The sequence below is a fragment of the Diabrotica undecimpunctata genome, chromosome 5, assembly GCF_040954645.1.
Source record: "Diabrotica undecimpunctata isolate CICGRU chromosome 5, icDiaUnde3, whole genome shotgun sequence".
In the NCBI taxonomy this organism is placed as follows: Eukaryota; Metazoa; Arthropoda; class Insecta; order Coleoptera; family Chrysomelidae; genus Diabrotica; species Diabrotica undecimpunctata.
In genome coordinates, this window is record NC_092807.1 from 161165259 (window position 1) to 161192086 (window position 26828).

General features: G+C 34.1%; 1 protein-coding gene across 1 annotated transcript; it reads left to right on the forward strand.

Annotated features, from left to right (window-relative positions):
* LOC140442053 (GMP reductase 2-like) lies at window positions 1-26828 on the forward strand. The gene is made up of 6 exons (XM_072533108.1): window positions 1-246; window positions 8206-8325; window positions 12638-12895; window positions 14327-14515; window positions 18009-18192; window positions 18583-26828. The coding sequence occupies exons 1-6, from the start codon at window positions 160-162 to the stop codon at window positions 18780-18782; spliced, it is 1038 nt and encodes a 345-aa protein (XP_072389209.1). The 5' UTR covers window positions 1-159; the 3' UTR covers window positions 18783-26828.

Sequence of the window (26828 nt, forward strand, 5' to 3'; positions counted from 1 at the left end):
ATTCGATTTCGATCGCGCAGACATCGTTGTGCGAAATATTCGTATGTATACGATATCTACGGTTGACGGACAGATTAAAGGGGGGAGGTTAGGCTGACGTAACGTAGTCAGCTGAAAGTTATTTTCATTTTTTATTTTAGTATCAGTACAAATTCAAATATGCCCAATATAATTAATGAAATTAAATTGGACTTCAAAGATGTCCTACTTAGACCCAAAAGGTCCACCATAAAAAGCAGAAACGATGTAAGTACACATTTATTTAAATAATATTGATTTTGAAAATGACTTTCATTCATTTTGGCGCTAAATTTTGTTTAACGACAATCATCTAGTGTTCATTTTAAATCTAGGTGTTAGCCATTTGGAGAACTCGGTTGAAAAAATATGTAGATATTCCGATATTCGTATTTCTTAAATTTTAAATCTTTCCAATGTCTAAAATGTTCCCTTATATTTGCAGATTGTTTCTAATTTTATTATATGATGACATGCAATGATTTTTAAAGTATCTGCATCTGCAGGGTCAGACACGCGAATTTATATTTATTTATAGGTATTGAACATTATTATTTTCAATATATTTTAGAAACTGGGCTAAAAATGAACGCTTACTGCTTTTCCCTTAGTCATAGGATTCTCCTTGATTGCCACTAGGGAACAGGACAGGACTTGTGAGGAAAAGTTTTTATAAAAATTTTATTTTCAATGGTAAATTAAAATAATTATCACACTTTGTTAAATTTATTTTTTCTTTTAAATGTTTTCTAATTTTTTATTTGATTAAAACTTTTTATTCCTATAACCAGAAAATGTTTCCAGTCAACTTGATTTATTTTTAATAGATTTATTAAGCGGACACCATATTTAGCTCACGATTTTTATTTTATTCAATGGTATGTTATTATTATGTTATTAACTGTTTGTAGACCTTTGTATCTTTGTTGGTTAAACTCCATTAAGGAGTCTTGTGTTATGGGAATATTGACTAAATATACAGCTTTCTTTTTATAGCTAGAATTAGCTCTCGTCCTCTAAAATTTCAAATAAATATTTAGTTTATTGTCCCAGTGACGTTTCGTCCGTCTACGTAGATTTCTATTCAACGTAGATGATTGTCGCAGGCTTTATTTCAGTAGTATCTTCAATCTGCGTAAATTTCTTTGGTCATTCTCTTATCATGACTAGGACAGGCTAATGTCATTAGTCCTTTAGTCTTAACGACTTCGTTTTTCTTCTTCTTCTTCTCTTCTGCTTTTTATGTAAACATGACTCTGTTTTTCAATGTGCCTCCAGTAAGTTGTGGTTCCATCGTTTTCGTGGTCTTCCTATTAATCTTCTTCCTATTGGGAACCGTCTCTTGCCGTCTTTACTACTCTATTTGTTGTCATTCGGCTTATATGATCATTCCATTCTACTCTTCTATTTCTTACCCAGTTCTTGATGTTCTTCACCTTGCATCTACGTCGTATATCTGTACTTTTAGCTCTGTCCCATAGGGTCTTACCATCAATTTATCCAAGTGTTTTTATCTCTGTTGTTTCTAACATCTTTTTTGTCTTCTCTGTGTTAGGCCGTGTTTCTGTCGTGTATGTCATTATTGGTCTGATGACTGTTTTGTAAATTCTGCTTTTCATTTCTTTCCCGATATTTTTATTTCTCCATATTGTTTTATTTAGGCAGTCTGCGGCTCTGTTTGCTCTATTCACTTGATCTTCCACTTCAGTTTTGATCTTTCCGTAGCTAGATAATGTGATGCCTAGATATTTAATCTACATCACTTGTTCTATTATCTGACCTTAAATCTCCAATTTACATTTTTTATATATTAAATAAATTTAGGGTTGGGGTTAGGGCTTCAATAGGGTTGCTTAGTTCTTCTTCTACTTTTACTTTTATTTTTTTTTTTGTAGATATTTTCCATCGTTTTGATTATTCCTAGAGGTATATCTCTTGCGTACATTCAGTGGATAACGTCCTTTAATTTGACCCGGGCAAATGCCTTCTTAAGGTCCACAAAACATAGATATGCCGGTTTGTTGTATTCTAATGATTTCTCTTGCACTTGCCTCATTATAAATATAGCGTTGTGCATGATCTTCCCGATCTAAAAACTTCGTTTTTCTTCGTCAAAATTCTTTGTGATAAAAAAGGACTTTCTCGACACATACCAAACCAAACTATGCGGCCAGAAGCTGATGTTCTTTATATCGAGGAGCACATGAAGCTTCATGGATAATCTTCGTTTGAGTCGAAGTTCGAAATGAGCTTATTTCATTCTCGAAACCAGTTTGTCTCTTCAGTCTTGGGCTTACTGCTGTCTTGATCTCTACTACAAAAGTTTTTGAAATTTCCACCACCACAATCGTTGGAAGAGGAAGTTGTATCGATTTTTGTGATTTTTCTGTCGGGAATACTTTTGGTAGATACAGTTCGCTTAGTAGTTTGTATGGGTCGCTTAAATTCTCCTTCTAGAACTCGTTGGAGAATTACATTTATGACCTTTATAATCTCAACATCTTACTTGTCCATGTTCCTGTTTTTAGCTCCATACAAGTATTGCTAGTATACCTCAAATTTCTCGGCGTTTTCTGTACTTACTTTACTATAAATGATCAGTTTTGTCAAATTAAAGCTTGTCCATCCAAAACAGAGCGGTCTTAATGATGGTATCTTTTGTATACAAAAAGGTTTAACTCGGTGCAGGATTTACCAGTTCAGGGGATATAAATGAATGCTGGATTTTGCAGCACACCATATTCACATTGAGTATCTGAGTCTGTAGATAAGAATCCTCCATACAGGATAGGGGAGGTCGTTACCAGATGATATTTCTTCTTTAGGGTCTATTTAGGAATAACGTCTTCAAGCTTCTTTTGGTTAAAAAATTTGTGCAGATAGAGTTTTTGATTCGGATATCTGATGTCTTTCATGTCCTTTTCCTATATATTGGGTGAAATTCAGATTTTTTATGTACGAGATTTCCCCGGGCTAAAACTGCTTTGTTCTATAATAAGTTTTTTGTCTATTCTCGATGAAAATAAATGTTATGTTTTATAATTGATATTTATGTTCTTTTTGTAATCTAACCAAGAAAGATATTGATCTACAATTTACGTTATTACGAAGGAATTGACGAACGACGTTTTTCTATTATTTCGTTGACTGTCTCCCCTTATATTGCTTTCAAAACACATAGAAACCTGACAATCGAGCAGTTATAAATACTCTCATTGCTTCCAAAAATAAAAAAAACTTAACTCGATAACAAACAGTTTTTTTTCTTTTCTTGTACCTCGTAAACACCATTATAGACTAGGCGGGATCTGTGGAAATTAAGACCATAATGGACATTTTCCATAGGAAGCTATTTTTTTGCTGGAATCCATTCAGGATGTGCCCAATATCGATAATCACTATATGCGCCAGTCGCAAACCCTGTGCTAAATTTTTTATTTAACAAAATCTGAAAACAATTGAAAATTTCTCATTTTTTTGCTCCTATTTTTGTTTATAATTCGGAAAATATTGATCCTAGAGAAAAAATTATAAGAAGTTAAAAGTTTCGTTATTCAATTTTACACAATATTTCGTTAGCTAGAAATTGAAAATTTAATGTTTATTGTTGAAAAAATAGCAATAATTGGAAAAAAAAACTACAAAAAAATGAAGTTAATCCTTTAAATGTTTTCGACTTTCTAAACTTGACTTACAAGCTCCATATTGCGCCTCGGGACTATTTCCAGGCCAAGGCAGGACAGTAACGTCATGGTTTCTCAACCATTTCATGGAAGTCTTAGCCGTATGACAAGGCGCTCCATCCTGCTGGGAGATGCATTGTTGGGCATCCCCTTCAAACAAATCTCTGATACTCGGCTGCAGTTGGCTTGGCTTGCAGTATCTCTTCCTGATATTGTTTTGCATTGAAGTTGCTTCAAGCAACTTCAACGTGGAGTCATATGTCGCCATGTTACCTAATCCAACGGTAACTTTAACATTCTAATTATTTATAAGATATAATGTCAAACAAATGTAACTAATTATTTGTTAACGGGTTTTTACCCATATATTTAGTGGCTACATTCATGTACTCCTAGACACCGATGATGGAATGATGAATTCCGAAAACGTTTTATCTAACACAGCCCGTTTGGGTTTTTAAATATATACCTTTTACAAAGGATTTTAATTAATTTTTTAGTTGTGTTGATGAAAAAACGATAATTTTTGTAAAGTTTCCAGAATTTTTACCACTTGAGCTAGAGCCTTGTAAACAATTAGATTGTTTATAACAATTTTTTGACCACTCGGATCAAAATCTACCCTCAAAATTCGTAATCAGCTTTCAAAAATATATAAAAAAAACTTGGTGAAACCATCAGAATTAAAAAGGCCACGGTAGCCCATTTCTAAATATTAATAATACTGCTACAAATTAACTCAAGTCCCACTCTGATCACTCTCAGAATGTTGCAGTTTAGTCAACGTTGTAGTGTAAAACAGCGGTTTTGTAAAATAAACAATAAAATTTTAAACAGGAAACAAGAAGTCAAAACAATATTACAAATAATAATAATTTTATATCTGCGTTATTTCCAATTTTCGAACTTTTAATTAATAGCTGAACTAATGAAAATAAATTCTTGTAAGTATCATTATCTCTTTTCTATGAAGACGAAAGTTGTGTACTTAGAGGGATTCCAAAAAGGAAACGTATCTACTATTGTAGTTCAAATGTTGAAGGTTAAAGGGCATTATGATTATATATTAAAAAATTGAATTCTACTTCATGTTTTCTTATCACTTTTTATCTCTTGTAGACTCAATACAAAGTACGATAGAAAAAACTGTAGGATATGGGACATCGGCAGTTTATTATTTTCTTAATTAATTTATTGCTGATAAGAAGTAAAGTCCTTGACTGAAAGTGATTAGCCAACTAACATAAATAGTAGTATAATTTCGCAGCACAGATTTTGATTGGTTACATTTAAAATTTTAATCGATATCGTACGTGACGTTGCGATAAAATCAAAAAGTAATTTCTTTAACTATAACTTCGGTTTAACCAAAGAGTTGGTTAAAATGGATACCAATAACGGTCACGCAGATTTTGAGATATATTCTTAAACAAATATTGCTTCATAGTCCTGGAAAATGAGACTATCTTCTGACGAAATTCAGGCACAGTTTTGGTTGGATCTGGACAGCTGAACATTTTCTTCCTTAACATTTCCCAAATGTAAGCATTAGGGGTTGTTAGATCGGGGATATGTGATTATTCTCTTTGCTTTATCTTGGGTCATATCAATGTCAATTCCCTTTACCGACATGTCCTGCCTAAGCGTTTCCCTCGCTCTTCTTTTGTCTTGCTCTCCTACTTCTTCCAGGAAGCCACAGATCAGCCTGTGCTCTCTCATTTTGGCATCAATTGTCCCCCTAATATCTTTCTTCTTTTAACTTTTTAATTGCCCAATTTTCTTTCTTCTTTCTTTTTAACTGTCCAACATTCAGTTTCTTACATTATAGCTGGTCTTGTGGCTGTTTTATAGAATTTTCACTTAAGCTTCATTGGAATTTTTCTGTCACGCAACACATCACTTGGTAACAAGTTGATCGCACAGATTGATATACGCTTCTGTTATATATTTATATACGCTTTTGCTACTGATACTTTTGCTTTCTTTTTTACCATATGGTTTTAAAGATCTGTGTCTCACCTATTTTCTTGCAACTGTTTATATAATTTTTTCTTCTCTCTTATATTTTCTTGAACTCCGTTAGACCACCACCAGATCTCCTTATTCTCAAACTTTTTTCCTGTCATTTTTCCAAGTATTTCAATAGCAGTATCTCTAATGATACTAGCCATCTTCCTCCAAATTGTATAAGGACTTCATTTTATGTTCCAATACATTTTTTCTACTATTTTTACCCTGAATAGACTTTCTTTCTTATCTTTTACCATCCACCACTTATTTTTTGTGGTCCTCTTAATATGTCCAACAATGTCCAGCACAATGTCTTTTCTTGTCATGAAATAATTTATTTGGAAGTGATTTTATCCACTTTGTACGTATTTAGTTGAGTTTCTCTCTTTTGAAAGAATTTGTTAACAATCTCCATATCTAATGCTTCTGCTGCTAATTCAAGCATAGTATCTCCAGCTTCATTTCTAGTTCCAAAGCCTAGTACTTCATGTATTACTTCATATCCTCTCTTGTATTGGCCCACATATGTATTAAAATCATCTATTATAACTTTTTCCTCTAAGGGAATATTACTCAGTATGTCTTACTTAAAACCCAGCTTTAGGATACAGCGAAAAATTCTCGATTCTTTGAGATAAAGGATGGACTGAGACAAGGTGATGCTTTGGCTTGAATCTTATTTAGCATTGCCTTGGAAAAGGTAATCCGAGACACACGAATTAGAGACGGCGGTATTATTTACAATAGATCAATAAAAATCTTAGCATACGTTGATGACATTGACATAATAGGGCGCAGCAACCTATGTCGTACTTCCCTAGTTACTCCAGAAATTTTTACACATGTTTCTTCCATTTAGTTGTTCCATCCTTGTCAATGAAATGCGGCACTCTTTGTGGAACATTCAAGACTTCTGAGATTGGGTCCTCAATTTCTTATTCCATGTCGGTGTCGTGGTCCTGTATCTCTTCGAAATCTCCTTCCAAACTACCATCGTCATCGTTAGGTTCAACTTCTGGCTCAGAATCAGAGAGAAATTCCGCATGAAGCTTTTCAAGATATGCTTGTTGCTTTTCAAGCTTACTCATATTCAAAAATAAACATTACATAAATATATTTTATTTACCCCAGCAATCTTACCTGAAGATTTGTGACAACTTGTATAACGTGCTGACTCACGTTCCGCAATTCAATATAGCAGCAGAACTAAATGCACTAGACAACTCTCAGAACTGTACTGAATAGAGTAACCTCTCGCTTAAAGGCGGGTACACATTTGCGAGCAGAACTGTTCGCGAACCGTTTGTGAACGCTATATTCGTTAATGTGTACGGCAGAAAAAACCGCTTGCGTACTGTTTCATCGTGACTCGTCGCGAACCAAATTGTTGCGGTTTATTTCACGACTTCAAAGGAAGCTCGGCTTTCAGTTTGGACGGCGCTTACTAGACGCAGCGAACATTTTTATTGTGTCATCAAATCGACATTGTGTGAATGACGTGTTCCTTCCTAGAGAGACGTGAGAAAACAGTAAACTGATTATTGTCATGGACGTATAAATAAAGATAAAATCTTTATTTATACGTCGATGATTACTGTACATAATTTTATTTTTGTTAAACAAGCAAAAACAGGAACATAAATCAGTACCCAAATTATAAATAAAATGAATCATTTCGCACATGTGTGTTCGTTGTTGGTTTGTCGCTTTCCCTTTCCATGGATCGAGATAAGTATGCGATTAGTACGTTGTAGAATATTTTTCAAGGATCTGTACGCGTACTGTACGTATACCGTTCGGCTCGCATATGTGTACCCACCTTAAAGCTAGCGAGCACGCCTCGACCGAAATCATAATTAATCGTCAGAAATCGACAAATAATTCGACAAGCGGACTCATAGTCCGCACGTTAACTCTGAAAAGTTAAATTATTAAAAAAAAACTAATACTAATTCTAAAAATAACAGAAGAACAATAGTATAGTTTACTTTGTTGTGGTATGTCATACGCCTCAATAAATAGATGGTAGTCTACTTAAAATTCTTGCCTAGATGTTAATTTTTGCTTGGTTATTTAATACCTGGAAGAATGTTGTATTCACTGAAGAGACGAGAGTTTAATCGTTAATCTTCTGATGGACGTGTGACCCGTTTATCGTCAGCACTCTATCTAAGTGAACGGATTTATGGAATACTTAAAAGCGTGTATATTACATTAAAGAATAGCTACCAAACAGTTCCGATGTCAACTCCAGAGAGTAATTATAACGCGATGGATGTAGTAATCAAACAATGGGAGAAAATTTCCCACAATACCATTGAAAACTTTATCGGTTACGTGCCAGGCCGAATGAATGCGGTAATTAAGAATGAAAGAGGATTCGCATAATACATACTAATATTGTATTCGTTGATGCTGCATTCGATGATTTTATTACCTTTCATTTTGGTTGTTATTTTTATGCTTTAAACTTTAACAGAACATTCTTTTTCAGGTTAATTTATTTAGGAACATTACTTTCAGAAATTCTAAACAGAGTTACAATGGAATTCCCGTCATGGCTTCGAATATGGACACAGTCGGAACATTCAATATGGCAAAAGCTCTTTCCACGGTACGTTCTCATTTTCTATAATTTTAAAGGCTGGTTTTTACATTTATATAATAATACTACAGTGGAACTTGGATATTACGGCCTCGGTAGTTACTTTATCTTGGTTGTAACGTCAATTTTTAATAGGTCCGGCAAAAACTATTCGATAACATTATTAAAAACCCGGTTTTATCGGCTAAAAATAAAGTAAGCCTCCTATAGCGTCATGCAAATTTTACAGTAGGTTGTCGTTTTTTATTTTATGAAGAATAAAGTGCAATGCGTTTACGGCATTGTACCTTCCAAGAATGTGAGAAAGCCCGATTATCCCTTCTATGTACAGTTATGTGACCTTGACAGATCTATGATTTCTCATTTATCAGTGCCATCCTAACAGTCAAATTTTCTGTTTCAGAATAGTCAGTTTCAGAAATTTTCGCTGCCGTGAAATTGTGTTCGGCTCGTTTTGTTTTTAGATTTTAACTTAGTAATTAACTTTGTTGTACTACTAAAAGGAAGGCCTTACCTATTAAAAATAAAGTGCGTGTTATAAGAGCATTTGAAAGTGGTCAAAAAATAGCTGATGTACCTATGTCGGCAATTTGGACTTTTGAATTCGACTGTCGGCTCAATCCTAAAAAACAAGGACAACATTTTAAAAGCCTTTAATGAGGAGGGAGAAAATGTTAAAAATATTAGGAAGTGCATTCGTGGTGATGTAGATTCAGCTCTACTCCAATGGTTCAAGCAGTTTCGCAGTTCTGATATTCCTGTGCCCGGCCCGGGAGAAATCTACAGAGTTCGAAAAACTGTTTGGTGAAGATTTCACATGCTCTAATGGCTGGCTAGATCGGTTTAAAGCCCGGCACTCAATTTCCTTCGCGAAAATTGTTGGAGAGGCAAAATGTGTAGACGAGAATGTGACAGGTGATTGGTTGAAAAACACATGGCCACAACTAAAGCAACCATACAAGGATGAAGATATCATCAATGGCGATAAAACTGGTGTCTTTTACAAATTAACACCAGACAAAACTTTAAATTTCAAAAATCAAGAATGTGTCGGTGGAAATCTTTCAAAACAATTAGTCACGGCTTTTGTTTGTGCAAACATGACAGGTACATTGCTTAGCTTTGTGCCCTCCAAAATAAAATTCTGGCAGGACCCCGGTCTACCTGGCCCTTTGACATACGACCGTTAGCGCCTCCACTGCCCCTACGAGTCCGACACCAAAATGAAGGTGCCACGCCACGTACGCCAGGCACGTTTCGTGGAGCTTTACCTTCCCTGTAGTACCTGTGTTGCGATTACCTCACCTACCCGTTATCCCTCCCCCCTCCCACAGGCGGATAGGTGACGCAGGCAGAGGAATTTCCACCTCGCACGTAGACATGTCGCCGCCGAGGATCTCTCCTCTACCACTCTTAAATCTCCTGACGGGTACATGCCGGGGCACCAACACCACGATTGGCACAAGGCCAAAAGAGGTGTGTACGGGCCCAGCTCGTTCAACCTCGCCTGATTCTCTTGGAATGAGAGTCTCGTCTCGGATACTAGGAGTGTAGACCGGTGATCGTGACGCCTAAGCGTTCGTATGCGTTTCTACAAGCCCGACACCTCAAGAGACGGCTCTCCACCTCTCAATTCCTACCCATAAGTCGCCTCTTACGACAGGCAGGGCCTTCTCGCCTCGGCCGTATTCTTACCTCCAAGAGCCGAACGGAGAACATGACAGGTACAAAGAAAAGAAAGCTTTTGGATATTGGGAAAAGTTTACATCCTAGATGTTTCAAAAACATAAAAATACTGCCTGTAAACTACACAGCCAACAAAAAAGCGTGGATGACTTCTGGTATTTTTGAAGAAGAATTGAGAAAGTGGGACAAGGAACTCTCTTCAAAAAAAAAGAAAAATTCTTCTCTTAGTTGACAACTGTGCAAGCGCATCTTAAGCTTAGTTTGACCAATATCAACCTAGTTTTTTACCAGCCAACTGCACGAGTGTCTTGCAGCCTATGGACCAAGTAGTCATAAGAAGTTTAAAGTGCCATTATCAGAAACAGCTTTTGAAACAGATGATGTTTTGTATGGACAATGTAATAAAATTTTGCCTCGTTAAATTTTTTTTATAACGCCACTCTAATATAGCATCATTTTTTAATGGACCCTTTAATGACGCTATAACCAAGTTCCACTGTATTGTAAATTCGATGTAAAAAACAGAATCAGGATCAACTGTAGTAATTATCGAGAGATTAGTGTTACCTAGTGTATTAGAAATCTTTTTATTTAAACTACAAGTACTGTGATAATATAAAATTATACAGACATTTGAAAATATAGTGAAACGAAGTTTTCCAATTACCTATCAGGAAAACTACCATAAATATGTGAATCTTAAAGATCATGAACAAATATTTTTTTTAAACGTTAAAATCAATAAATAATTTATCGAGATATCGGCGAAAACCCGTCTCTTTTGCAATTTCCGATAAATGTTCATGACTTTTGTAATAATGGTTCTAAGTAACACATAATATAGCGATCATAAATCCATTATCAGTGAATGTGTGCAAAATTTCAATCAGATCGGCCTAATAGTATATTATTATATGTATATATTAATAATGTAATAATATTTACAGTACATTCAACCAACTTACACCTTTAAACGATTAATGGAATTCGCAGAAAACCTTTCGTTGTAGTGGAAATCACGGTAAACTGCACTGGAGTTCGCCATAATCTATTTAATTACTTACTTTTTTAGAATATTTTTGCCTATATTATCAGTTAGAGTTAATTTGTATAAAATGAGGAGCAAAAATTCACATGTAATTTTAAATATTGTTTAGTTGGCTAATAATAAATGTATAAATATAATGGTTAACCTGCTGTACAATTATTTTGTAGATAATCGTCATTATCGTCACTAAATTCACTACCCCTATCATAAATCTATAATCACTGGATCAATTTCACTAATTTTATTTTTATTTTCCATTTATTTACAGTTTTGGCCCATATTTCTGGAGTTTCAGTTTTAAGAGCCACATTTCTCTAACTGCATCGTCACTGTATCCACTACATCCAACGTGATTATCATAATACGTTTTACATATACCCCAGATGTGTTGGATGGCATTAAACGGACGGTACGGCGGTAATCGTAGTACTTGATGTCCATAACTTGGTACAATTTGGTCAACTATATAAACTGTTGGTTTTTCATTACGTTTCGAAATTGGAACTCTTGATTTGAAGGCGTATTCCGGAAAATTGATATTATTTTTAACTAACCAATTTTTTATTCTCGGTACGTTCCACGACTGTTTTGGTTGTTTCTCCAAAATCTCCGAATGGTAAGGTGCATTATCTAAAACTATAACCAATGGTTCACTCAGACTAGGTAACAGTTTCTTCTCAAGCCATTTAACAAACATATCTGCATTCTTGTTTTCATGGTAATCAGCAGATGTTGATTTTAAAGAAAAAAATCAAATCTGCGTTTTCTATAAAGCCTTCTTTCCCTTCTGCATGAAGAATGATGTGTCTTTTGCCTTCGCTATCTGTGTGTTTTATTGATTTTATGCTGTCGTCTTGCCAAATTCTTTTAATTCCACCCTTTGCAGATATCCATGTCTCATCTAAGTATACGAATGTTGCATTTTCAGATTTAAGTCTAGTATATTCTCTCAAACATTGAATTCTTTTGTGAACCACACTACTCCTTTCCCATAAAAGTAACCTATTATTTTCTTTTTTGAATTTATATTCTAAATCTCTCAAAACTTTCCAAAGGCTAGTCCTCTTAATTTCGGAAACTTGTCTTTCTCTCATTTTGGCTACTAAAGTATCTAAATTGACATGTTAATTGTTTTCACGCATTCGATACACAGTACAGTAAGATCTTCTTGAGAATCTCTGACAGTCTTCATTACAGTCTTTAGCTGAAGAAGAAGAACATCTTGGTTAAAGAACCTCAGAATCTGGTTCAATACAACATTTGTGCAGCTTTTCCGCGCTGCTGCAGATAAGATAAAGATTCCCATGATGATCGCCAACATTCGTAACGGATAGGCACATCAAGAAGAAGATTTTTCGCGAAATTCGTTTGTAATAAATGGTATGAGTACGAAATAAAACAGAATGTAGGTTTTGATAGTTCTGCTTTAAAATATAGTGCGGCGGCTGGTTGTTCTGGTAATTAAATACGCAATTAAAAATATTTGTTTTTTTACTTAGCAGGACATATGTACTAAAATTAATTTTGATAATTTTTTATGTAGAATCGCTTTTGTAATTACTCTTGTTATTGTTAATTTTCTTTTAGAATGGTTTGTTCACATGCATCCATAAATACTACAGCGTTGAGGAATGGCAAACCTTTGCCAAGGATAACCCAGACTGCTTAAAAAACGTAGCTGCAAGTTCAGGAATGTCGGATGCTGATTTCATTAGACTCTCAGATATTTTGAACGCCATACCCGGTGTTACGTTTATCTGTTTAGACGTAGCTAATGGTTATTCCCAACATTTCGTGGACTATGTTAGAAAAGTTAGAGCGGCTTTCCCCAACCATACCATCATTGTAAGTACTAGGATAAGTATAAGGAACATAACAATTATTGTTTTCCTTTTCTAGAAAAGGTTCGTCGACGTTTCGATGAAACATAATTTTTCATTTTCTGTGTTTTGTTTGAGATTTGTGATTTGTTAAGGCGGTCATTGATCATTAATGACGGTGGTTCGTCTAACGGGGCAAAGTCGTTCGTCTAATTGAAGACAGTAATTATAATTTGCACTGCATGGCCGCCTTGAAAGGGCATTAGCATTTATATGAACTCTTTCAGCCCTGCATTTTCGTCTCTTCAGCATCGTGTTACAAACTACTTTCCATACCATTTTCTCCAGACGTTCATTGTCTTGTTCATCGCCTTCTTCAGCGGTTCGTACTCGAAAGCTCCGTGAATATTGACTAGCTGCTTCGTGTTCCAAGGCACTAGCGAGAGCTTCATCTAAAACTTTTGATCTTGTTAGACGTAAAGCTTTCTGTAGTCTTTCAATCCATTGACCAAGGTTTCTACAGCAATTTCTTCCAAAATGTTGTCTGGTGTCTCTGGATAAGCCAATCACACTATACGAGCAACATCTGCTTCAAATGCTTGCAAATTTTCACTTGCTCATAGAATTCTACTTCTTAGTTGTGCTTTGTAGACTTGTTGTAAGTCCAGTCGAATAAAGAAGGTCTGGTAACATTTTTCTTGACCTTTAGGAATCGATCTTAGGATATCCGCAGCATCACCCCGTAGAGCATCAGTCAAGAAAACTGCCTTTTCTTGTTCGGTCTGTCGCAATAGCTTTAAATTGTCTAAGGTATATGGACCAAGAAGACTTCCCATCAAGTGGTGACAATTTGAATCTCATATAAGGTGTCATTTCGTCTCTTTCACTACACGATCTAAAACGACTGCATTAACCGGTGGTAGCTCATCGAATGTTCTAGAAACTTCTTTAAATTGTTCATTGTCCTGTCTACATACGTCTTTAATTATTTGAGTCGTTTCATCGGATCTTTTGGAAACATTTTTAGACGTTTTCTTAAACGTTAGAGAAACATTTTCAAATTTCTCATTTATTTTCGTTAAAACTGCATCTTTTACTGATTGAAAATGAAATGTATCTGAGTAATCTCCATTCTTGTTAAAAAGATCCCTCAGTCGTTCTTAAAGGAACTTCTTGGACCCGCTTCAGTCTTCATCCCGTTCTTCTAGTTGTTCAGGTAACTGTTTTACTGATTGTTCTGCATCTTTAGTCAGGCACACACGTACGTTTTAAATGTTCTTTCTTATAAGGATCAGTACCAAACTACACGGATGTTCCCGACGAACAATACTTTTCAAAAGTCACTGTTTAATTTATTTTTAAATTAATAAATTATCTGTGTTTAATAATACGAGCGGTTCTATCTGATTTTTCACTATTTATATTTTTTGTTCATTAATATATTTTATTCTCCCAGGCAGGTAACGTTGTCACCGGAGAAATGGTGGAGGAATTGATACTGTCCGGTGCAGATGTCATTAAGGTTGGAATCGGTCCCGGTTCTGTTTGTACGACAAGAATGAAGACTGGTGTTGGCTATCCCCAACTATCTGCTGTTATAGAGTGTGCTGATGCAGCCCATGGTCTTCAAGGTCATATTATATCTGTAAGTATTTATAAAAATTTAAATGAATCGGGACATTTGTCGAAAATCTAAAAATAATTTTATAAATTTTTAATCACATTTGTAATCTGAGCAAATCCCTACGAATATTTACCATTAGTGTTGATGAGCTACTTTCAACCAATGAGAATCCTTTAAAAGTCTTCCCTTCAGAACAGGTATATAGTAAATTTTAATACATATCACACCGTCGATGTTAGAGAATTCAAACACAAAATTCGTAATACGAAGAGATATGTAAGTGGCCATGTAATTGGTCAATTTTTCATTCGGAGAATTTTGAATTCAGCTAAATACCTTGCTCATTTACAAGATAACATTCTTCCAGCTATTCAGACTCTCTCAGATGTATGTTTAGAAGATGTCTGATATCAACAGGATAGCTGTTTCGTTCATAATGCGCGTATCGTGAAAAATTATTTAAACATACAATTTTCCAGGATTGCATAATAAGCGGAACACACCAAATTAAATGGCCTACGAGATCTCACGATTTGGTTCCCATGGATTTCTTTTTCTGGGGACATATTAAATTCAATATCTATGGCGACGATTTCGAGATTACATATAATCTAGTAGATTTAGAAAATAAAATAAGAAATGCATGTGCTAGTATTACGCCACAACAACTTGCAAACGTAAGACAACCGTTTTATAATAGACTAGGTTATTGTCCTGAAAAAGAAGGTGGTATACTTGAATCTTATATTTAGTTTACTTGTTATTTTGTATCAGCAAGAAACACGTGGAAAGTGATTGAACAAAGAAAGCAACTTAAAGTTGGCCCCTGTGATCAACAGACATATAAAGCTCTCTCCAGAGATATTCAACGAAGATGCCGAAAAGACAAACAAGAATACATCTCTGAAATCTGTCAAGAAATAGAAAATCACGGATATCGAAATGAAACCAAAGACCTCTTCCGGAAAGTGAAAATTCTTACGAGAGAATTTAAACCCAAGAACTATGCAATAGAGGACAAACATGGTATTATCATAAGTGATATCGACAGAGTGTTGGAAACATGGAAAAACTATTGTTCAGAGCTCTACAGGGAAGAACACGTAAATCTAGGCCACACTTCAGCCCTCGAAAACATCGCATACAACCCTGAACCTGAAATTCTGCTGTCCGAGATTGAAGAAGCTGTAACTCACCTCAAGAAGAATAAATCCCCTGGCTGCGATGATATCACGGGGGAGCTCCTTCAGAACATGGGAGACAAAGGATGTTACATAATGTGGAAACTTTGTAATAAAATTTGGAGATGCGGAAAGTGGCCCAGAGAATGGCGCACATCATTGTGCATACCAATCCATAAAAAAGGAACAACTACAAAGTGTAGTAATTATCGTACCATCTCACTGATTTCCCATCCAAGCAAAATATTACTAAGAATCATTAAACGCCGTTTGCAACAATACTTAGACAAACAAATTCCCCAAGAACAAGCAGGCTTTGTCAAAGGGAAGGGTACGAGAGAGCAAATCCTTAATATGCGGCAGATCATAGAAAAGGCCCGCGAATTTAAAATTCCAATAATAATCTGTTTTCTAGACTACCAAAAGGCATTTGATTGTGTGAAGTGAGAAGTTCTCTGGACAGTTCTTCATGAGATAGGAGTTCCAGATCATTTGGCAATATTAATTAAAAACTTATACGAAGATAACTCAGTTAAAATAAGAATTGAAAACCAGCAATCTGATACCTTCAAAACCAGCAGAGGTGTACGACAAGGGTGCATACTATCTTCAGACCTGTTCAATTTATATGGAGAATACATAATGTGGAACGCACTCGATGGATGGAGAGGCGGCATCTCCATTGCAGGAAAAAAGATCTCAAACTTAAGATTCGCAGACGATACAACACTGATAGCAACATCTGAAGAGGAGATGTCGAGACTGATAAAGAGAGTAGAAACCGAAAGCAACAAGTGTGGGCTCAAGATTAATAATCAGAAAACAAAAATCATGATTGTGGACCACGCAAATATCCTCCAAACAACAGGCGCCCTAAATCAATTCGAGAAAGTAGACGAGTTCACATATCTAGGATCTTCTTTAAGCAATGCAGCCTCCTCCCATATGGAAATTCGCAGAAGAATAGGGATGGCCAAGAACGCGATGAGTCGACTGTCAAAAATATGGAAGGACCGCTCTTTATCCAAAAAACTCAAAATGAGACTGATAGGGACACTCATTTTTTCAATCTTCAGTTACGGTGCCGAAACATGGACAATAAAATCAGAGGATAGGAAAAGGATTGACGCATTCGAAATGTGGTGCTGAAGACGAATGCTACGCGTCTCGTGGACGGAGCACAGATCCAATCAGTCGATTCTCGAAGAGCTAAACATTCAGACCAGACTCTCCTCTCAGTGTCTTGCAAATGTTTTAAAGTTTTTTGGCCACATTGCGAGAAGAGACAATGACAACTTAGAAAGACTAATTGTGTGCGGAAACGTAGAAGGACGTAGAGGCAGAGCACGCTCACCTATCCGATGGTCAGATCAAGTACAGAAAGCCACTGGAGAGACGTTTTCCGAGTCCATGAGAGCAGCCCAAAATCGCAAGAGATGGAGAGAATTGACAGCCCGCATTGTAGGAAATCACGATCCTCAGCAATGAGGAAACGACAAGAGAGAGTTATTTTGTACAGTAGAATGTATTGTTTGTTTTTTAATTTCTTCAAGTGAATTATTTATTTGTGTTTAACTACATTTAAAATCACAATAAAATTTTTCGAAGGTTTGGAACTGCATTGCAATAACTTTAAATTGTTTACGTAGATTTGAGTAGCAGAATTAACTCCTTCGATGCACACTCAATAGAGTCTTAATATACTGCCGGAGTGATGACGTATTTTTATTGACATCTGTCAGTTTCACTTTCCAAACAAACCTTGTTTAGTGTGGATAATTTGTATTTTTCGTTATTTTTTCATTTTTTTTTACAGAATCTTTCTGCTTTTTGCAATATCTAAGTATTCTAATAGTCACTATAACAATTTTACAAAGTTTTGTAAATAATAAAGCATGTTGTTTTATAAAAATAGCAATAAAATGCATCTATCAATAAAGTAAGATTAGAATTTCTTTAATTTAAACTTTTTAATTATATTTCATAGAACACCGAATTATGATGGTATTATCGTAAAAACACTATACTTAAGAAGAAAAAGCAGCAGAAGAAGCAAAATTTTAACTTTATAGAAATCTTGAGATTGGGCAAACCCTGGCTTTTCAACTTTTGTTTGAAAAGTAATAATAACAATATGGCCGCCGTGACGTCACACTCAGGCTGTCCATTGATACTAAAAGTTAAAAGGTCTGCGGCCTTTTACCTCAATATATAATATTGTTGTGAAGCTATTTTCTTGTAACATCTTAATGTAATTACTATTTTAATGGAAATAAGCTTCACTTGTGGCTTATTCCTATTAAAATAGTAATTACTGAATTATTTTATTTTAGGACGGAGGTTGTACTTGCCCAGGTGATGTTGCTAAAGCTTTCGGAGCCGGTGCTGATTTTGTTATGGCTGGAGGTATGTTTGCTGGACACGACGAAGGAGACGGAGAGCTTATTGAAAAGGACGGAAAGAAGTACAAATTATTTTATGGAATGTCTTCAAATACTGCAATGCAGAAACATGCAGGTAATGTTCAATCGCAAGTGTTCGTTCTTTGTCAAGCAGTCCATCTTTAAGTTTCATCACTACATTTGTAGATACGGTGCTACATCATGCTTCAGCATGTTTTTTTCCACAATATACGTTAGAATCGTAGGTATAACCACCATCCAGTCAAAGTTTGAATAATTTTATCAAAAAAATTTGTGCCTCTTGTTGGCAATATACTGCTTGAATTTTAATCGCCCTTGAAAAGGCACTAAAGTTTCGCCAACGCACACGTTTTCCTAAATTTTCTTTCCTTAAGAACTTTGTACACGACATTATAAAATAAGATAAATGAAAGTCGTTCTTAAGTTATACCATGACATAGGGAAATGGGGATTAATTTTTATATAATAGACTATTTATTTTTAGGAGGCGTGGCTGAATACAGAGCTTCAGAAGGAAAAACCGTGCAAGTTCCCTATAGGGGAGACGTACAGACAACTGTTCTAGACATTTTGGGAGGACTTCGAAGTGCTTGTACGTATACGGGAGCTTCCAAGTTAAAAGAACTGCCGCGAAGAGCTACTTTTATCCGCTGCACGCAACAACTTAACAATATATACAGTTAGCCACCAAATTAAGTAAATAAATTTTAGCTGTATTAATTTTATGAGAGGTTTTAGCCAAATGTTAAGCTGTAGTGGTTAGATTTTACAATGTTATAACGCACATTTAGGAAAGTCATAGGTAAATCTTTCAAATAATATAACAATGTTAAAAACTGTGATTCATTAACAGAAGTGGGTAATTGTGCGGTTCAAGGACGGTTTGAGAAACAAATATTATGTGATTTCCAAGGCGTTCAAATTTCCCGATTGTAAAATATAGCTCAAGATATGCTATAATGTATGCTATAACTAAGCTTTTCTATAGCAGACGTCAAGTTTGGCGAGGATTCGTTTTACCTGGATTTCTTCAATTAGTTTGCTCTCTTGGCTGTGCAGCATCTAAGGCATTTGTTAATTTGTTGTGGATGATCTTTGTGAATATCTTGTATATGATTAGTAGCAGACCTATAGGTAATAAAGAAAGACACTTACTATGTATATCAGTTTACAAACTCTAGAAGTTGGAGCTACTACGAAACTTACCATTGTTAATGGGCGACAATTTGTAGCAGAAATAAATTATTACAAATAAAGAAATATCTTTTTAAATGAAACTATGCATAGAGGTTAACCAAACAAAAACAAAGTCTGAAATATGATTAGATATTTACCAACTGTCAAAAAAAATAAAGCTAGCTGTCAGATGTCAATATCAAATTTTAAAACAGAACAAATAATATGAGAGCTATTGCCACACCCTACATTTATAATTTTAATTATTACAATTTCTTAACCTGTATGAAAGCAATTATTTAAAAAAAAAAAATGTCTATTTTTACTCTAAAAGTTCAAACAAAAAGAGTTACCTGGGTTGCACTAAAACTTCTGGGGGTGGAAGCTAGCCTTACACTCTCTGCCACAGGAACAAATTCATCTCCAAACTGCGATAGGACAAAACAAATTGAGGTTGAAAGTTGGGGCACTGAAACGCAAACTTTGGACTCGGCTTCTTAAAAAACTGGAACAAGTACAACTGAACACAATGGCAACATGTGGTTATCTTTCAAAATTGTTGTAAACGCCGTTTTACAAATATCTCAGATGAGAGACTGCTTACAAATAAAAAACAGTGATTACTCTTATCGGAACTGACACTGAGTATAAATCACTTTTTCTAAAAATTTTTTCCGGCTTCTTCAAACTACACACCGACGACTGGTCTCAATGACCAACCATGCAAACCTCACTTTTAACTGTAACTACACATTTAAATTAACACTGCTACACATTTTCCATGAAAAGGGACAAAAAACGAGAAAACCTTACAAATTTGACGTAAAATTTGGACTAACCTGAAGCCAACCGCCGCTGACAACGGCCTCAGCGAGAGTGATCTAATTCTCTTTAAAATTCATTCGCCCAACTTGGTATAACCGAAAGCGGCTTTCGATTAAAGAATACCGAGGAAATACCCATTTGTGATATATAAACAACTTTAAAATGGTTTATTGTCGACCTCGGCAACGCAAAAAGATTTGAAATACTTTTTCGGTGTTTTAACTTATACGAAAATAAATAGAAATACACTGAAATTATTCTTCGGTGTTTTAATACATATACGAGGGGATTTCAATATATACCAAGGAATTTAAAAATGCTACAAGTATGTTCTAAAAGCGTCGTGAATAGCTTTGGAGAGACTGTGTCACCTTGAGAATTTATTGGTTTCTTGTTCAGATAGTCTTACGCTAGCTGTGGCATTCTGGTAGATATATATATAATTATGTTAGTGTAGGGATGGTCTATTTGGCATTCTGTCGATGCTTTTAACATCTTCTAATGGCCTATGGTATCGAATACTTTCTCGTAGTCGACAAGTATCAGTGCCAATGGTTTGTTGTAATCTGCAGACTTCTCTATTACATTCTTTTCACTAGTAACTGTATCCCGATCTAAATCCAGCTCGTTCTCTAGGCTGATAGAAGTCTAATTTAGCGTCCAGTCTTTTTTTGATAATTTTTATGAAAAGTTTATATATGTGTGAAAGCAAACTGATAGGACGGTAGTTTTTTAAATCTGTTATGTCTCCTTGCTGGTGTAATAAAGTAACGACTGCATTTTTCCATCGAGAAGGAGTTTTTCCTTGGTAGATGCATTCGGTGAAAAGCTTGGCCAAAGCCTGGATAATTTTATTTCCACCTAGTTTGATCGCTTCGATCATTACTCCGTCATCGCCAGGGAATTTGTTATTTTTCATTTCTAAATGTAGAAAGATGCTCTCATAGAAGGAGCATAATGCAGGTACTTTACAATTGGCGTTGTTTTCCTGTCGACACATTCGAAAGAAAAGTACTGAGGAGAATACTAGGACCTGTGAGGGAAAACGGAATCTTCAGAAATCGATACAACAACGCGCTTTATCAAGAAAGCACCAGTGTCAGACTTTATTAGAATACAATGATTGCAATGGGCCGGACATATAATAAGAATGGGAGAGGATAGGCTGCCAAAAAGAGCACTGAATGCTAGAATGCAGGAAAAGAGACCGGTTGAAAAGCCAAGAAAGCGCTGGGAAGACACAGTAAACAGCGACGCACAAGCCCTTTTACAAGTTAGTGTATTGCCAAGATCAGCCACAGACGAGCAAGGGTAGTCCGTAAAAGAAGAACAAGAAGTTGTTTTGCTGTATAGTTCCCATCGAGGTAGGGAGTTCCCAACATTAGTTAAGAAATATGTGTGCAACTTACAATGCATGCACCATTTCGCGCCAAATTAACATATTTTCTCCATCTAAAAGGATATATTTTTCTCGTGTTTTCATATAGAAGTTTTCACTTAGAACAATTTAAATATGAAGTTAATTTTAATTGTTAAAGTAATCAGAAATTATTTCTTGTAGGCATAAACGGTTTTTAATTGATTTTTATCACGACTTTTAAATATATTTATTAATTGTATACGTTTTTTTCCGCACAAATTCTGATCGAGACCAATACTTTTTATATAATATTTATATAATTTTTTTCTACATACACGTTTTATAAATTTTGCTAAACCATGTTTGGTTAAAACCTCATTCGAAGTATGGGCTAAATAGTTCATATTTTACAATTTCAACATTGATGTATGTGTACATATTAAAACTGACTGCAATATATCAATGTGATGTTTATGTTTATTTAAAGTAATTTTAATCGCAATAATTATAGCTATTATATTATAAAAACTAATACTAAATTTCAGTTCCTGAATAAAATTACATAAAATTTGGCTAGGTTGTGCTTTCGACTTGTATCTTTGGAGTCATCTTTGGTACTTATTTTGCTCACGGTTTTAGTTACTACTTGTAAGCATAACATAAAGAAGGGTGATCTACAGTGAGACAAAAATCATATTTCCTCAAATAGAACTCGGAATTTTCAAAAATTAAATTTAATTCCTTAACTACGGTTTAGATGTCTATTTACGCCAACAACACAATAAATTAAAACTGAAAAAAAAAACGTAACACAAATTGTGTTACATGTGTACCTCATGCGAGGCACAGTGAGACAGTATACAGTACACAGTGAGACATGGGTATTTCAGTTTCCTTATCGATGATCGAGCCCCAAAAATTTTATACCAAATTTAAAAATATTGCATTGTCGCTTGGTGGCGGCTGCCAATGGATCTGGAAGCACAAATACCACATTTGGCTTTCTTATAAAAGCGACATCTTTTACGTTGGGAAAGACAAAAGCATTGTCTATTTTATTGCTTTTCCTCAAAAACGACGCTTTGAACTCTTCATCCTGCTTTTTTACTTTTGTAATTAAAAGAAAAATTAAAAAATATGCAATAATACGAGGTATTGTTACCTGCAACTTTTCCAACATAGTGTATTCTACAATCCGTGTGAGCACAAATTTTCATTCTCTTGATCCAGCATAAAATTTTCTTCATCTATTTCCATGTCTCAGGAGTCTTCTTTATATTCGACTTTCTCTTCACTTTGACTTGTATCACTTTCTTCTGAAATATTTCTGCTTTTCGATGGTACCTTCACGTTTTTCCCTTTTTTATTATTTCATTCATATAGGTTTTAGTTTTTTGGCTCATTCTCTTCTTTTTTTCTTTTTCTTCAATAAGTAATTTCTCAGTATCTGTTAATACTGCGCTTATTTTATTTCTTCTTGCCCTGGCAGTCTTCCTTGGTCTTGGTCTCTTCCTTTAACTTACATTAAATTATGAAAAAACTAAATAGGTGCTCATCTACTTTTTGCTATATACAAAAGTTGTCTGCCAATTTTTAATTCGTTAAATATAAATAACAAAGATCATTGAAGGTACTGCGTCATGCGCCAATGTTTTTCTTCTATTTCCTTTTACAATAACATTATCTTCAAAATGCAGTTCACAAATCCTATAATTAATATAAAGTGAATCCATTTTGAATAATAAATCTTCTCGTCTGCAAGCTTCTATCCACACTTTGGCACTACAAATTTTTAACAGAACAAATTTTAAACAAAGAACTTTTTCTATATTTATAAATAATACTTTATTACTAACAACTATAAGAGTATTAGTATATTCTAAGTATATTGTAAGTAATGAAATATTTAACTTTTGTCAATATCTAATCTTAATAAATTTACAGTTTTCTCCTGACTAAGTCACAAAAATGTCACTAAATATTGAGATATGCAACAAATAAAGTTTTAATATTTTTTATTTGTAATTCCCATTTAAAACTACTAAATATTTTATGTACTTCGATCCATATATTTGATCTTTTTTATTTATATTTAACGAATTAAAAATTGGCAGACAACTTTTGTATATAGCAAAAAGTAGATGAGCACCTATTTAGTTTTTTCATAATTTAATGTAAGTTTGTTTATTTGCAACCATGTTTTTGCAATTTTGAAGTCTTGTTCTGTTGTAATTTTAAGATTTTGCCAATTATCGGTCTAATTATGTTTCCAACAATTTTTAGTTTGAGCATTTTAGTAATTTCTTTGTTTCGTTTAAGAGCGTAGGCGCTAAATTTAGGGCCAATGCTTTTTAACATTTTTTTGGAATCCTGAGAAAACTAACAAATATTTTTGAAAAATTGAAACACAGAATGAAAGATTACATTATTACCGAGGGCCGAAAGTCCCTTAGAATAAACAAAAAGTTTTTTTGAATGAGATATTTGAAATTAAAAATCACACTAAATTTTCTCTTTTTTTTTTTCACCCTGTAACTTATTAAAATAAACATTATAGAAGTTTTCAGGGACTTTTGGCCCTCAGTAATAATGTGGTCGTTCATTATGCGTTTAAATTTTTCAAAAATACTTATTAGTTTTTTCAGGATTCGAAAAAAATGAATACATTTAAAAAACATTTGCCCAAAATTTTGCGCCTAGCTCTTAAATCAAATATTCTCGTGTATAAAACCCTCTATATTATTTTTATTTACTAAAAATACTATATTCCTATTGTTGTCTTTTAGCGCGCTGACCTCCGGCCACCATCTGTTGATTTTTTGACCTGAGCCTTCGGAGACTTGCGTCTTTCAATAAAAGAAATAGCACTGACACCAAATTTAATGTTTTCATTTTGAACTATCCCTTGGCAGACCAAAGTTTATTTTTTATAGCTCGGACAGACACGTAGGCGTCGGCTTACTGTTCGAAAGTCAAACCAATACTATTATGTAATAACTAATAATAATTACAAAGCAATAGTAATTACCAGTTGTTATTCTTAGGAAATCTAAATAAACTTATTCCGTTTCCTGTCACAGATGAACATCCGCGAATCGCACAAATATATCCAGACATTTTAAATATAAATTAAACTTTTAATTATAAACTATAACTATAAACTTATATATTTAACTATAACTATAAACTATAACTATAACCTTTTAACTATAAATAAATTATATAAATGGTCAAATGCACTTGTTGTGTCGAGTATTTACCATAGACGCCTACGGACTATCGAAAACAACCAGAATTAAAGAATAAGCACGTGTTTTTGACAGTTAAACAACCAGAATCGGGCATGCGTATACAAAAATGGTACACGCTTTTGGACCCTTGTGTCGCTTCTATGTGTGTTCGGTTATTCTATGGTTTAGGTTTTATATATCGAGTTTAGGAATATTTATATTGAATTATAATACTGCTTTATTTTAGTGGGAATCTATTTTTTAACCAGAATAAATTAATTGGAAAATATTTATTATTTAGTCCTTACTACGAACAAAATTTTAATGTAATACATACAGGGAAGTTATGTGCTTAGCTTATGAAAGAAGGGAAGATATCTGTGAAGTAATTTATTTTATTATGTAGATACGTAGATCATTATATTCTAGTCAGTGGCGTAACTTAATAAAAATAATGGTATGCTGTGTGCGATCAAATATTTTTTCAAAATCAGTGAAGCACATGTATACGGGTTTTCCTACTTCCCAACACCGTTGAAGGAGTATTTCCATAATATTTTAATCTGTTGTACAACTTTCATAACAAAAAAGTCACTTTTGGAGGGTCGCTGAACTTTTTGCGTCTTATGAAATCGACCTATGTATAAAACCAGCGTAATACTAGTTTGGCAATTTCTTTCTTGGGAAAGCTTGAGTTTTGTATTATATTTTTTATCGATCACCAAATTCGCAGCCAATTTTTTAGGATCAACAAAATTTTCAAAATAATTAAAAATTAATTAAAAAAAAAACGGATATTGCACAGCTTTCTAGCAAAATAAATTTTACGTTCTAAGTGAATCATAAATTTTATTATTGAAATATTTTTGTATTGCTACGCCACTGTCTAAGCGTGCATGTTACATAGGGTGTTTACTTTGACAATGCAGTTGTATTATTTTTTGACATCCTTGTACGTCAACATACTTTTTGATGTATGAAATTTTCATGCATTTTTTTATAATGAAATTATTTTGTTGTGTTGTTACTATATACAAAGCGATGTTAGCCCCATTGTACAAAAACGAAATTTTACGTATATACTTTTAGACAATACCACACAATTTTATTTACAATCTTCCAATTATCAAAATAATAACAGGATATCATTAATAAGAAGGCAACCAGGGTTAACTTTACAACAATAACGAGTAAATATGTGTCTCTTTCGAGATTAATTGCAAAACATCTGTTGCAATTTGGCAACTGGTGGTTTGACAATAGCCAAATCTATCCGCTAATCTATCAAAGGGCAATTGCCAAAAAAAATTCTAATAATTAACTGCAATTAATCCCCAAAGAAACCAATATTTACTCGTTCTTGTTTTATATAAATTAAAAATTGCAGAATTTATAACATAATATAATCAAAATGTACTTTTCTAAAAATATATTTCTCTCTTTATATTTGAAGCATACAACATATACATTATAAAAACATGGCAACACTGTCAACCTCAAATATTTTGTTCCATGATCGACATTTGCAGCTATAATCTGGTTGCCTACTTATTAATGATATCCTAAATTTGTTCATTTTACAAAAAGGTGAATATGAAACGATTGTATTGTAGGTTATAAACAATCAGTTTGACAATTTTGACATAAGTCACCCCAGTTTCTTCTTTTTTAAACTGAAGTATAACGCAACTGCATTTTCTGCGCAAATACCCTTTACCTACAATAGTTACCATTTTTTTTGTGATAAAACAATGGCTATTAAGCTATTGTCAAATTGTATGATTTCTATAGGAAATGAGGGTAAAATATTTAAAAAAGAAAACTAACTTATATAATATATAAACTATACTTAAATATAAGTTATATTTATAGTTATACCTATATTATTATAAAGATCGGTGTAGGTAAGCTACCGAATATCGCAGAACATCAAGCTATGACGCTGATGTTTTGTTCTAAAATGGTACATTACGTTAAAAATAAAGTTAAAATTCTTTGATAAATATTTATGAAAATAATGCCACTTGAGCTAGCAGTTGAGAGAATTTGATAAATGTTGATTAACCGAAGGATGCCTTTTAGTATTTATGTGAAACATGACGTTGTGTTACTTAAATAATAAAGTGTATGCGAAAAAGA

Bases quoted from the DNA above. Each gene is read 5' to 3' on its own strand.
- LOC140442053 (XM_072533108.1), top strand. From the start codon at position 160: ATGCCCAATATAATTAATGAAATTAAATTGGACTTCAAAGATGTCCTA. The intron at 12,896-14,326 runs GTAAGTACTAGG...TTATTCTCCCAG, and splicing joins TCCCCAACCATACCATCATT to GCAGGTAACGTTGTCACCGG. The intron at 14,516-18,008 runs GTAAGTATTTAT...ATTTTATTTTAG, and splicing joins TTCAAGGTCATATTATATCT to GACGGAGGTTGTACTTGCCC.